General features: G+C 43.5%; 1 protein-coding gene across 1 annotated transcript in view; it reads left to right on the top strand.

Annotated features, from left to right (window-relative positions):
• The window catches only part of Armh3 (armadillo-like helical domain containing 3), a 206,356-nt gene that overhangs the window by 35,972 nt on the left and 156,827 nt on the right, over positions 1–13,557 (top strand). The window contains exons 9-14 of the mRNA XM_005352384.2: positions 5,668–5,724; positions 7,325–7,368; positions 8,801–8,861; positions 10,489–10,535; positions 11,233–11,308; positions 13,313–13,406. Of these exons, the coding sequence (XP_005352441.1) occupies positions 5,668–5,724; positions 7,325–7,368; positions 8,801–8,861; positions 10,489–10,535; positions 11,233–11,308; positions 13,313–13,406 (379 nt within the window). The remainder of the gene's footprint in view (positions 1–5,667; positions 5,725–7,324; positions 7,369–8,800; positions 8,862–10,488; positions 10,536–11,232; positions 11,309–13,312; positions 13,407–13,557) is intronic.

Below are 13,557 nucleotides of genomic sequence, written 5' to 3'. Positions count from 1 at the left end.
CTAGCTCTGTAGACCAGGCTGGTCTCGAACTCACAGAGATCCGCCTGCCTCTGCCTCCCGAGTACTGGGATTAAAGGCGTGCCCCACCACCGCCCGGCTTGAGCTCTCTGATTTTAATGAAGATTTTAGTTGAAGATATTACTCTATCTTTAACAATACTGGAAGTCACTCCCACCACCACCCTCCCTTTCCCACTGACCTCAAAGTTTTGGCAATCCTACTTCAAGGTCCATTCACGGCCTACATTAGTGTATACTATCACACCTGACTGTAATTTTAGTTAGAAGCCAGGATCCCATGCAGCCCGCTTTGAACTAGTTTTCCTGCTTTTGCCTTCCCAGTACATCACTGTGCCCCACCACCCACTTCTCTTTCCCTCCCCTCAATACAGAGTTTCATCCTATAGCTCAGGGTGGCCCCAAATCTGTGGTGAGCCATGCCTCATTCTCTCAAGTGTTGGGTTATAAGTGTATGCCACCATACCCAGCTAGGCTCTTGGTTTCCATTTTTGAAATGAAAAGCAGAACCCAGAGAATGGTGTGTGTGCCTTACTCCTCTCAGAAGGCAAAATGCATAGGAATGGGGGGAGATTGCTCAGGGAAGACCAGCATCCTCAGGGACTCCCTGGAGGAGTAGGAAGCAGCAGGTAAAGGGTCCTGGATACTAAGAACGACTCTCTGAAGTTAGGTGCTGTGCTAGGGGAACTTTCTTCACTAATAAGCGGCAAGACTCTGAGAACATATGGTCACTGCTTAGCCTTCTGGACAAGTCAGTGAAGAGTATGCCAGCTGGTGACATGATTTAGGTTTTTTTTTTAAGTGTTTCTTCTTTTTTTTTTTCTTTCCTTTTTTTTTTTTTTTTTTTGGTCAGGACTTTGTTATTTAGGCCACAGGCTTGGCTGTCCTCATACTGCTGTGTAGCCTGAGCTGGCCTCTAGCTTTCAGGAGTCTTCCTGCCTCAGCCTCCCAGGTACTGTTACCACAGGCGTGTGTCATAACGTCTGCATCACTGGTCAGCCTCCCAGGTACTGTTACCACAGGCGTGTGTCATAACGTCTGCATCACTGGTCAGCCTCCCAGGTACTGTGACTACAGGCCTGTGTCATAATGTCTGCATCACTGGGTGATTTTATTCAGACAGACTGATGGACAACTTGTTGTAATGAGGAGAGGCTGTGAGAAGGGGGTACTCTGGAGAGTCTGGGGTCTGTGCAACAACCTTGATGTGGAGGAGTTGATAATGGGGTGTAGATCTACAAATAAACATGTAATTTATCTCTAATACCTGTTTTTACTGGCAGTCTGGAGGTGCTGACATGATAGCCATTATGATCTCTGTCATGTGTAAAAGCCTCTGGGGCCTTAGTAAGAGCAAGAAAAATAGCTGAGGAAAAATTCTGAGGAAAGCTAAAGAAGTTGAGTTCCGTGTGACAGGAACACACCGTCGTCCCTAGTGAGTACTTCACCGCTTTCTTGTGGATATAGCCATTCTGAGGCCGTGGATTGGCTGGCTTTTCTAAGTGCAAAGTGAACCCTGGCTCAGCCCAGTAGGGCCCTGAAATGTCAGCCTGAAAAACGGGACACACCCTAAGACTGGAGAAAATTGTATTTCTGGAGTGAGGGATGCATCTTTGTTGTGTCAGAAACCTCAGAAGAACTGGTGGACACGCATTCTCTGGGATTTGCAGCTTTGGATATAAGTTGCTCACTAGATGCCATTAAAGAAGCCCGATTCCAGGGGAGCAGGAAGGTCTTTGACAAGAGCATGAGGAATTCCAAAAGAGCAGAGCTAAACTAAGAGCCAGTGAGATGTTTTAGCTGCTACAGCAGTCTGTCCTGTTCCAGTAAGGCAAGCTGTGAATCTCTCTAGGAAGGAGTAAAGATGTCAGAGACTAGTTACCCAGGTACAAAATAAGTAAAGATCTAGGTGGTGGAGGAACACACCTTTAGTTCCAGCACTAAGAAGCAGAGGCAGGTGGATCTCTGTGAGTTTAAGGCCACACTGGTCTACAAAGTGAGTTCCAGGACAGTCAGGCAGCCAGAGCCACACAGTGTGAGACCCTGTCTTGAAAACCAAATAAATAAATAAATAAATAAAAAGCTCTGGTACACACCTTTAATCCTAGCACTTTGGGGGGGTGAGGGGGAGAGGTAGAGCAGGTGCAGTTCTACAGATTGAAGTTTCTGTTCTGCCTGGTCCTGCCGCTGTTCCGTCTCAAACACAGAGAGGTTGTTTTTTTTTTTTAATTTATTTATTATGTATACAATATTCTGTCTGTGTGTATGCCTGCAGGCCAGAAGAGGGCACTAGACCTCATTACAGATGGTTGTGAGCCACCATGTGGTTGCTGGGAATTGAACTCAGGACCTTTGGAAGAGCAGGCAATGCTCTTAACTTCTGAGCCATCTCTCCAGCCCCCACATAGAGGTTTATATTAATTATAAACTATTTGGCCTATTAGCTCAGGATTATTATTAACTAACTAACTCTCTCTCTCTCTCTCTTTTTTTTTTTTTTTTTGGTTTTTCAAGACAGGGTTTTTCTGTAACTTTGGAGCCTTTCCTAGAACTAGCTCTTGTAGACCAGGCTGATCTTGAACTCACAGAGATCCACCTTCCTCTGCCTCCTGAGTGCTGGGATTAAAGGCGTGCGCCACCACCTCCCAGCCCTTATTAACTAACCCTTACAACTTAAATTAACCCATAATCTTATCTATATTTAGCCACATGGCTTGGTAACTCTTCTCAGTACAGCATTTTCTTCTTCTTTCCTCTCTGTCTGGGTGGTGACTGCAGACAGAGCCTTTCCTCTTCCCAGAATTCTAGTCTGGTCACCCCACCTATACTTCCTGCCTGGCTACTGGCCAATCAGTGTTTTATTAAAATCAATACAAGTGACAAGTCTTTACAGGGTACAAGAACATTATCCCGCAGCAGAGTTCTAACTTGGTCTACAGAGCACATTTCAAGGATGACAGCCAGGGCTAACACAGAGAAACTCTGACCCAAAAAAACAAATTAAATCAAATAAAAAGAAAACCAAAAAGAAATAAGGAAAGGATAGCATGTATAATTCTTGCTCATTTTAATGATGCATTCTATTTTAGAGACAAACAATGAAAAGAGACAGGTAAAACTTAGAAAGTTAGAACCCCAAAATTTAAGAACAATTAAAGAAGTAACTGCAAGTATACTTAGTGGTAAAGTACTTGCTGAGTTTGAATTCTGTCTTGTGGATGAGAAGTAGATTGCTTCCGGTTTCGGAACAGCCAGCATGCTGGGGTGCTAGGATGCCAGGATATAGTGTGGGGCAATTAGAATTGTTTGTGTGTGTGTGTGGCTTTCGAGATAGGATTTTTTCTGTAATAGTTCTGGCTGTCCTGGTTTCTGTTTTGTAGACCAGGCTGGCTACAGCTCACAGAGAAGCCTCTGCCTCCCAAGTGCTGGGATTAAAGGCGTGCACCACCACTGTTTGAGATAGTGATCTAGAACCCATCTTTTGCTCTGAGCCTCTTGTTTCGCTAAATTAAAAAACCAAATCACACTTATTTGCAAGCTTTTCCCTCCTTCCTTCCTTCCTTCCTTCCTTCCTTCCTTCCTTCCTTCCTTCCTTCCTTCCTTTTTTCTTTCTTCCTTCTTTGCTTCCTTCCTTTTTTGTTTTCCTTCCTTCCTCCCTCCCCCTCCCTCTCTCTTTCCCTCCCTCTCGCATTCTCTCTCTTTCATTCCTTGTTTTTTTTTTTTGTTTTTGTTTTTGTTTTTGTTTTTGTTTTGTTTTCCTTGCTCCCTTTCTCCTAAAGAACTTTCCTGGGCTAGAGAGATGGCCTAGCTGGTTAAGCACTTGTGCATAAACATGGTGGGTCTGAATGCAGTCACAGCTTTCTTGTCAAAAGGTGACATGGTGGCACACACTTGTAATCCCAGTTTGGAGAGCTGGAGACAGGAAGATCCTGGGGCTTGCTGGCCTGCCAGCTTTGCCTAGTTGGCAAGCCTCACGTCCCAGGTCTCAGAGAGAAACCCAGCCAGAAGGCAAGGTGAATGATTCCTGAGGAATGATAGCGGAAGATGGCATCTGGGCTTCACATGCATGCTCACACCTCTGTGCATATATGGTAGTAACATGGTCACGCAAAGTAACAGAGCTTCTCTGGTGTGTTCGATGTCATAATTTGTGTATTGTGTCATAATTAATAAGGGGAATCAAAGCATAAATCTTCCTGTTTATGTTGGTCTTGGTATCTTGAGGATCCTGACTGTCACCTCACAGTGTTGTTTTGGGAAGGAGAGTGACTAATACTTGGAAAAATAATGTAAAAAAAAATGTGCTTTGGCCAGGTAGTGGTGCATGCCTTTAATTTTTACTCTCAGGAGGCAGAGGGATAGGCAGAGGTAGAGGCAAGCAGATCTCTGTAAGTTAACTGTCAGCCTGGTCTATGTAGTAAGATGTGGGGAGGCCAAGGCTACATAGTGAGGCCCTGTCTCAAAAACAAAACAAGCACACTTTGCTTTTTTTATTGTTGCTGTCAACATGGTAACATCTCTAGGTCAGCCATCTGCTGATTTTCTTTTTCAAGGATCCACATCAGATCTTGCCTGACAGTCTGTAGCATAATAATAATAATAAATAATAATAATAATGTAAAACATAATAAACATTTGGGTTATTAAGAGAACAAAACTTTCATTTTCTGTCCCCAGTCGACTTGGAAACTTGAATGAGGTCTGTGTGAGGTATTAGCTTTCCAGTTTTGGTTTCAGGTTTCTTGAGTTTTCTTGGTTCTGTAAACATTGCCAGCCTGAATACTTTTGTTACAAGCCCTCCTTGGGTTGGAATTAGTGCTGGATCCTCAGGAGAACTTTCCTCACATCCTGTGGTTGGGATGCTTTTAAGGTGAGCAGGTCATTGACTCTCATCCCACTTTTAAGAAGTAGTCGTTTAAATATGTGCCCAGCTGAGACGGGGTCTGGAAAAGCTCCAGTCATCTTCCAGTGCAGTAAGTGATGGGACCGTCATCAAATCCCAGTGTCCTGAGCAGATTGTTGCTTGGGTAATAACATCCTTTTCTGCAGTACCCCCTGCAGTGTTATTTGGGTATCAGATCTCCATAAATGGCCTCTCTGACTGTTAAGCAGCTGCCACTTCCCACCCCTGAGGTGGCTTTGTTTTCCGGGTGGGTGAATCAGTCCTTGCATGTAGTTTTGAAATGGTTAGAGAGCCTTTGGGATGAGCGTGTAAGTTAGCAACTTACAAATATGTGTCTTAAGGGAAAGAAGGTTTTATTTCTCTCAAAAGACCACTATACCTACGAACTCATAGGACAGGACAAATTGAGTTTTTCAGAGTATTCACTTTTTAGAAGAAGGAAAAGAGGAGAGGTAAATGAACATAAACATAAGCTAATTCAACGTCGAGGAAAATGTAGGTAAAGTAGAACTGACATTTGTGTGTGTGTGCAGACATGCACACATGTGCACTTGACAGATACCCATGTGAGATGAGAGAGTCACTGGAAATAGGGGCTGTCAGCAGGCAAGATGCCTTGGGTTTGGATGTTGGGAGCATCGCTGTGGAAATAGGGCTTGCAGAAGCATTTTGTTATCCTTTTCTTAATCAGCTAACAGCCTTTCTCAGCTTGGTGGCACTCACCTTCACTCTTCTCTCTTCCTGCAGTCGGTGAACCCTTATATCGTGAAGCTGTCCATTGTGGATGATGAAGCTACGCTGAATGTGAGTCTCTGGGTTCTTGAGCTTTTCGTGTTATCTCACTTGCCTTATTTTCAGGGGACTCTGAGAGAAGCTGCTGGGTGGTGGTGGTGCACGCCTTTAATCCCAGCACTGGGGAGTCAGAGGCAGGAGGATTTCTGTGAGTCTAAGGCCAGACTGATCTACAGAGTGAGTTCCAGGACAGCTAGATTACACATTACACAGAAAAACCCTGTCTCAAAACAACAACAGCAAAAACAAGAGAGAGAAGCTGGGGTAGTGGTGCTTATAATGGAAACTGGTCAGAAAGTTCAGGTTTAGAGCTGTCCTGTGGTACTAGTGCGGCCTGTCTCAGAAGAAAAAGGTCTGGGGATAGAACTTACAAATTTTGGGTTCAATTTCCAGTGCACAATAAACAGATAAAAAATGAATCCGAAGCTTATTGGTGGTGGTGCACACCTTTAATCCCAGCACTGGGAAGTCAGAGGCAAGTGGATCTCTGTGAGTTTGAGGTCAGTCTGGTCTACAGAGTTCCAGGACAGCCAGGGCTACACAGAGAAACCTTCTCTCCAGAGAAACAAACAAACAAACAACCCCCCCCCCCAAAAAAAATCCCAGAAAGCAGAGTACTTTGTCATGAGTTTGGTTTTTGTTTTTCGAGTCCCACTGTGTAGTCCAAGCTGGCCTTAAATTCCTAGTCCTCCTGTTCCAGCCTCTTCAGTGCTGGGATTACCAGTGTATGGCCTCCTATGGCACCATATGTGTTGCCTGGTGTCTGAAAAGACCAGAGGGCAGCATCAGATTTCCTAGAACTGGAGTTAGAATGGTTTGAGCCTCCTTGTGGGTGCTGGGAACTAAACCCGTGCAGTAAGTGCTCCTTATCACCATGCCACCTCTCTAGCCCTGAACTTCCTGTGTGCAGAAAAGGCTTGATACTACTCATAGCCTGACTCTAGGAAGCTGAAACATTAAGGATGATGTATATCTGTTATATGTGTCCTGAAAATTTTGCAAAGGGACTTCTGCTTTCTTTCTTTTTTTTAATATTTATTTATTTGTTATGTATACATATTCTGTCTGTCTGTATGCCTGCAGGCCAGAAGAGGGCATCAGACCCCATTACAGATGGTTGTGAGCCACCATGTGGTTGCCGGGAATTGAACTCAGGACCCTTGGAAGAGCAGGCAATGCTCTTAACCACTGAGCCATCTCTCCAGCCCGGGACTTCTGCTTTCTGACTGTAGGGAGAAAAGGATGACCAGTATTTGGCTTTCTCTCCTTATCCTCTAATTTTGTTGTTGTTGTTGTTTTTTGAGATAGGGTTTCTCTGTGTAATAGTCCTAGCTGTTTTATAATTCGCTATGTAGACCAGGCTGGCCTTGGATTCATAGAGATTCAACTGCCTCTGCCTCCCGAGTGCTGGGAGGCCTGTGCCATCCCTCCCCCCACCCCAGCAGAATTTCTGTTCTTGAAGGCAGCTTTCTGGTGGAGCTTCCTGGGTATAGACTTTAGGGTTTATGTTCTCCCTGGCTGAGCTGTAGCTGAGCTGTAGCTGAGCTGTAGCAATGCCACCAGCACCTAGGGCTCCTTGCTTGTTTCAACTGTGCTGTGTTTTCTCTTCCAGGGAATGGGGCTTGTGATCACTCAGGCTTTGTCTGAGTACAATAGGTGAGTCTACTTCTCTGCAGGAAAAGGCTGTTTCTCTTGAACTGGGAGAGTAGGGAAGAGGTTCATTAGAATTTTTTTTTTTTCTTTTTTTTTGGTTTTTCGAGACAGGGTTTCTCTGTGGTTTTGGAGCCTGTCCTGGAACTAGCTCTTGTAGACCAGGCTGGGTCCCGAACTCACAGAGATCCGCCTGCCTCTGCCTCCCGAGTGCTGGGATTAAAGGCGTGCGCCACCACCGCCCGGCGGTTCATTAGAATTTGTAGATAAAAATTCCTAGCCTATCCCAAAGCGTAGTTAGAGGTCTGGCTAGAGGTCTGGTGCGTGCAGATGCACCTGCTCAGCCTGCTGGTATCCATGGGGCTTTGTTTCCTGGGAAAAGCTGCCCTCAAGTTAATGCCCACCTTTAGTTTAAACAATTAGGCACATTCTCTTTCAGCTTGGTGTTCATTACAGAGCATTTCATTAGCTCTTTAGCTACAGAGCAGGCTTTCCTTTTTGTCCAGTGAGCCTCATGAGTACCATTTTCCATGTAAGAAAGCTCGTGAAAACTACTTTAAAACTCGTTTTGTTGTTGTCTGTTTGTTTTTGAGACAGGGTTTCTTTGTTTAGCCCTGGCTGTGCTGAAAATTGCTCTGAAGACCAGACCAGGGTAACCTCAAACCTTGAGATCCACCTGTCTTTTTTTCTGAGTGTTGGGATTAAAGGTGTGCACCACCAAACCTGGCTAAAATTCTTTAAAAGAATAGAAAAGAGAAAGCATATTGAGTTAGGTCTTATTTAACAGATTTGCAAATGTTTCTTTCTTCCCCTGGGGATTGAACCCAGGGCCTTATGCAAGCTCAGAACAACCTCTATTACTGAGTTACACTCATGAACCAACTGTCTCTTTTTCATTAGTGGTTCAACTTCCTAAAGTCCTTGTTTAGTCTCTTAAATTGATTCTTGCTTTTCTTCATCCCATGGATGGGGAAGGATTTGGCATTCCATGAATGGAAACCAGGAATCTGTAATCCCACTAAGGGCCAGCCAGTATGTCCCTTCTCCACAAATGTTTTAGCTCTTCAACTTTCTTTCTCCTTCAAACAAACAAGGTTTTCACTGTCACAGCCTGAAAGAATTTTCACTGCCACACTTTTCAAGCAATCATCTGTTTGGGAAATAACTAGATCAGCCATATGCTAGAGGAATTTCACACTTTGCAGCTTGCTTTCTAAGTCTCTCCCAAAGTAGCCAGGCATTTTGGTACACACTCCCTCCAGAGCAGATGGGTGCTCTCAGCTTGCGGGGGACTGCCGTGGCTAGAGCGTCATCATGCTTTAGTTCTGGAGTCAGACGTTCTGAGAGTACGCTGCCCTGATTACCTAGAATGTCAGGGTTGAATATATACTTGGTAAAAAAAAAAATCCTGAAGTTTAATTTGGCTATTTTTTTTTAGGCAGTATAAAGACAAGGAAGAAGAACACCAGAGTGGTTTTTTCTCTGCTTTAACAAATATGGTAAGTTCTACTTGTGCTTTTTCTCTTCTTGTTGAGAAGTACAGGAAGCCTTCAGGGGTAGGCATATTTAGGCTCAGTTTGGATATGTTTGAAATAATGGTAGCTGGGACTGCAAGGCCAATTTTTTTGTTATATAGAGAGGCTCTGTCTCAAACAAAGCAGAAACAACAACAAAAGAATTGACCTTGTAGTCCTAGCTACTTGGTAAGATGAGGAGAATTACTTGAACCTACATATGCAAGACCAACTTGGGCAACATAGTCAAGAATCCATTTCAAGAATGAGTTGGCTCTGTTTGGAGGCTGATTGTAGAGCACAGGCTAGAAGGGAGTCCTCCCCAGTGGCCTTTTGTAGTCTTCTGTAGCCACATGATCCCTAGTGACTGGATCAGGTTTGTCACTCCCATGCTCAGTTTACGTGGTGCTGAGGATTGAAGCTGAGCTTGGAAATGCTAGGCAAGCACTGAAACCACAGGCTGGCACTGAAGGCGTTCACTACCACCTCCTGGCTATAAGAGAAATCTTAAAAGAAGATAAAGAAACTTAAAAAGTGTAAAAAGGAAAAAGAGAAAGGGAGATATATAAGTCTAGTGGATCCTAAAATGTAGGCAAAATTGGAACCCATCTTTGTGTGGAGGCATTAGTGTTCAAGCACCCTAGAACTGAGAAAGCTTCTTGCACAGAACAACTTGTTTCTCTCACCCCAGGCAGTTTTTCTCCTGGTGCTTGTGCATTTTTACCCTTTTTCTTCTTAGAGCCTGATTTTAAAAGAATCTTATAACTCTGAGACATAAGTCACTGAAGTGTTTCAGAGGCTATGAAGCATGAATTTTATATTGATATTTGATTATGTGAATTAGATATATTGTTCTCAGACATCTTCAAAATTTTTTTAAGGTTGAGTATTTTGAAACCCAGGCTGGCATTGAACTTGTTATGTAGCTGAGGATGATTTTGAACTCCTGATCCTTCTTCTACTTCTCAAGCACTTAATTTGCAGGTGTGCACCACCACATCTGACTTCTGGAATCACATGTATTAAAGGCAACTTGTGCCAGGTGTTTATTTGCCGTCCTTGACAGTATGTAAGCTCAAACCCTGTGATCTGAAAGGAGAACAGGTTTTACATCAACAGTTCTAGCTGGTTGATAGCAGTCTACTCTCTCTGAAGTTTAAAAAATTATTTTCTTTTATTCCTTTTGAGACAAGTTTTTGACACTATAGCTCAGGTCGGCCCCTACATAGTCTATGTAGCCCAGACTAACCTTGAACTTGTGACTTTGGGATTGTAGTTGTAGGTATCAGGATAAGCTTGAAGTTCTCTGTGAGTCAGTTCTGATTGCACACACGCAGTTTCCAGGAAACATGCCGTGGTTAGAATATTTAGGCTGACATCTACCTTGACATTGTTACTAAACTTACACATTGAAAGCCTGCATGATGCAGTAGGGATCTCATTATTTCATTTATTATTGGTAAGTCTTTTACAGTTTTCAAAGTGGACTGGTTTTTGTGTGTCACTGGTGGTCCTGAGTTCCTACTAGAAGCAATGGTTTTTCACTGGTTAAGCCCAGAGCCTCTCTCTTGGCCTCCTGTGTACAATCTGTGTTTCCTCCTTCCGTCCACAGGTGGGCAGCATGTTCATAGCAGATGCCCCTGAGAAGATCTCTGTACAGTAAGTATTTGAGCGTTGTGTGTGCTTTGCTGACTCAAGAGCACAGAGCAGAAAGTGTCACCTCCTTGCAACCTTTTATGGATTACGACCTTTTAAAATGATTTTTCCAGTGTTTCTTGGGGTTTAGGCAACCATGGATTCTTGGAGATCTCTACTTTAGAGGCGTTGATAGAGCGTCTGTTTGATGTCCTTAAATAAACTGGGTGTGATTGGCATCTGCCTGTTATCCCAGCACTCCTGAGGTGCAGAAGGGAGGATCAGATGTTTGTCCTAACCCTCTGCTACATAGTGAGCTGAGGCCAATCTTTGCAACATGAGACCCTGCCTTAAAGAAAAAATAAAGTTTTTGAGACATGATCTTGCCTTGTGTAGTCCTGGCTGCCCCGGAACTCTCTGTGCAGATCCTGGCTGGCCTTGAGTTTGTGGTAATCCTGTTACCGCTGCCTGTAGAGCATTAGTTCATTAGGTCACCATTACTAGCTCTGTCTCCCAAGTGCAGTGACTGAAATGCCTAAGGGCTGGGTGTCAACCCCTCAGGTTTAGCTGGCTAGGGGCCAGAAGAATTGGCCTTTAACCTGTGCTCTTTTGCTCATGTCCAAAGGTAAATAGAGGGATTGACAGTGAGGAGCTCGTAATGGTTGTGTTTTACATTCTTTACTCTTTAAGAAGGAATATGATTTGTTCTCTTTTTCCTTAGAACCAATGAGGCCATTCTTCTGGCACTTTATGAAGCTGTCCATTTAAATCGAAACTTCATCACAGTATTAGCTCAGGTTGGTTATCTTTTTCTTTTTTTAAGATTTATTTTATTTGTTATGTATACAGTGCTGTGTCTGAATGTTTGCCTGTAGCCAGAAGAGGGCATCAGATCTCATTACAGATGGTTGTGAGTCACCATGTGATTGCTGGGAATTGAACTCAGGACTTCTGAAAGTCAGTGCTCCTAACCTCTGAGCCACCTCTCCAGTTCCCTCTGGTTGGTTCTCTTAAAAGTCCCAATACTGGCTGGGTGTGGTGGCCTGTACCTAATACTAGCACTGGGGAGAGAAGCAGGTGCATCTCTATGAGTTCAAGTATAGCCTGGGCTGTACATCTAGTTCCAGGCCAGCCAAGGCTGCAAAGTGAGACACTCCCCAACTCCCCAATCCTTTTCTCTCTCAAATTTCATTTTATTTATCTTTTGTTTTTATGATATTGTAGGATTAAATCCAGGACCTTGTACATATTAGGCCACCTGTCTCTGCTTCCTGAATTCTGGGATTAAAAGTTTATGCTACCATGCTTGTGTGTCTGTTTCTTTTAAAGGAATCTACTAGTAGAATTTTAAATAAAAAGTAAGGCCAGCCGGGCGGTGGTGGCACACGCCTTTAATGCCAGCACTCGGGAGGCAGAGGCAGGCGGATCTCTGTGAGTTCGAGGCCAGCCTGGTCTACAAAGGGAGTTCCAGGACAGGCTCCAAAGCCACAGCGAAACCCTGTCTCGAAAAGCCAAAAAAAAAAAAAAAAAAAAAAAGTAAGGCCATGTTTTGAAAACAATATGCTGTTTTGGGGTATGTTTTGAACTCTTACTAGTTTTCAAAAGATAATTAAGAAAGCTTGCTATTTTCACCAAGTTTCTTGTCTGTCTATCAAATTCCATAACTGACTCAAGAAGAGGTGGGGAAGGTAAAGGACTGGCAAAGCTGTTGAAAACAGAAAGGGCTGGGGCAGGTGTGATGGCTCATCGGTTGAAAGCAGTGTTGCAAAAGACCCAGGTTCAATTCCCAGCACCTGCATGGCAGCTCACAACTGTCTTTTAACTCCAAGATCTGGCACACTCACACAGACATACTTGCAGGCAAACACCAATGCACATAAAATAATAATTAATAACAAAGAAAAGAAAGGAGAGTGGATTCTAAAAAGAATGACTCTTGAGCTTCCTTCTCCCAGTAGACGTAGCAGTAGCTGAGGAAAACCAAGGACACGGGGTCACCTACATTGTCCATGCTAGATTTTTGCCTTTGCACTGGACATATACTTGCATGATTTTTCCTTACACTGTGTGTTTGTGTGTGTGTGTGTGTGTGTGTGTGTGTGTGTGTGTGTTAGTGTAGAGGTCAGAGAATAACAGGATAACTTTTGGAAGTTGGTTGTAGGGGGGATGGGAGAGGCAGGGAGGGGATCAGAGAAAAATGTAGAGCTCAATAAAAATCAATAAAAAAACCAGTATGAAAAAAAATCCTGAAACTTCATATTCTTAAAAAAAAAAAACAAAAAAGGAACTTGGTTCTATCCTTCTACCATATGGATCCTAGGTACCAAATTCAGGTCATCAACTTGGCAATGAGTACCTTACCCTCTGGGTTATCTTGCTTGTCTGCATGCTCTTTTATTTTATTTATTTACTTATTTTTCTTTTTTTAACAGTAAGGCTGCTATTTCTAGCTCCTTTTATGGTTCCTAGCATCCCCTTAATTTACCTATATCTGTTTGTCAGTTCTGTAGTCATGAAAAGAGTTCATACATCTGAATAATTTATTGGTTTTTTAAATATGAGGCTTTACAGAAAAATTTGTGTAATGGAACCCAAATTTCATAATGAAAATTAACCCACAGCGTTTCTTGCTAGAGCTTAGCAGGCATCCATAGGTTTTAAGCATTCAGGGCACCAAATGCAGGTCCTCAGTGAGCTTGGTAGTCTCATTTTGATCCTGGAAAGCCAGGGAGCATGCTTAGTGGAGGATACTTAAAGGGAACTATATTTTCTGTTTTCTTACCCATCTGTTCCTCTTTCAGAGCCACCCAGAAATGGGCTTGGTGACAACCCCTGTCAGTCCTGCTCCAACAGCCCCAGTCACCCCACTTGGGACCACTCCACCCTCCTCTGATGGTGAGGCCACCACTTTTATTGTGTTTTTGGTTAAATATGAGTTTAGATCTTTCTTTTTCTTGTTTTTTTTTCTCCTTTCTTCCTTCCTATCATTCCTCCCTCCCTCCCTGACTCACTCCCTCCCTCCCTCCCTCCCTCCCTCCCTCCCTCC

This window comes from Microtus ochrogaster, chromosome 8 (genome assembly GCF_000317375.1).
Source record: "Microtus ochrogaster isolate Prairie Vole_2 chromosome 8, MicOch1.0, whole genome shotgun sequence".
NCBI lineage: Eukaryota > Metazoa > Chordata > Mammalia > Rodentia > Cricetidae > Microtus > Microtus ochrogaster.
Note: the sequence above shows the minus strand (reverse complement) of the source record. Positions and strands in the feature narration are given on the sequence as shown.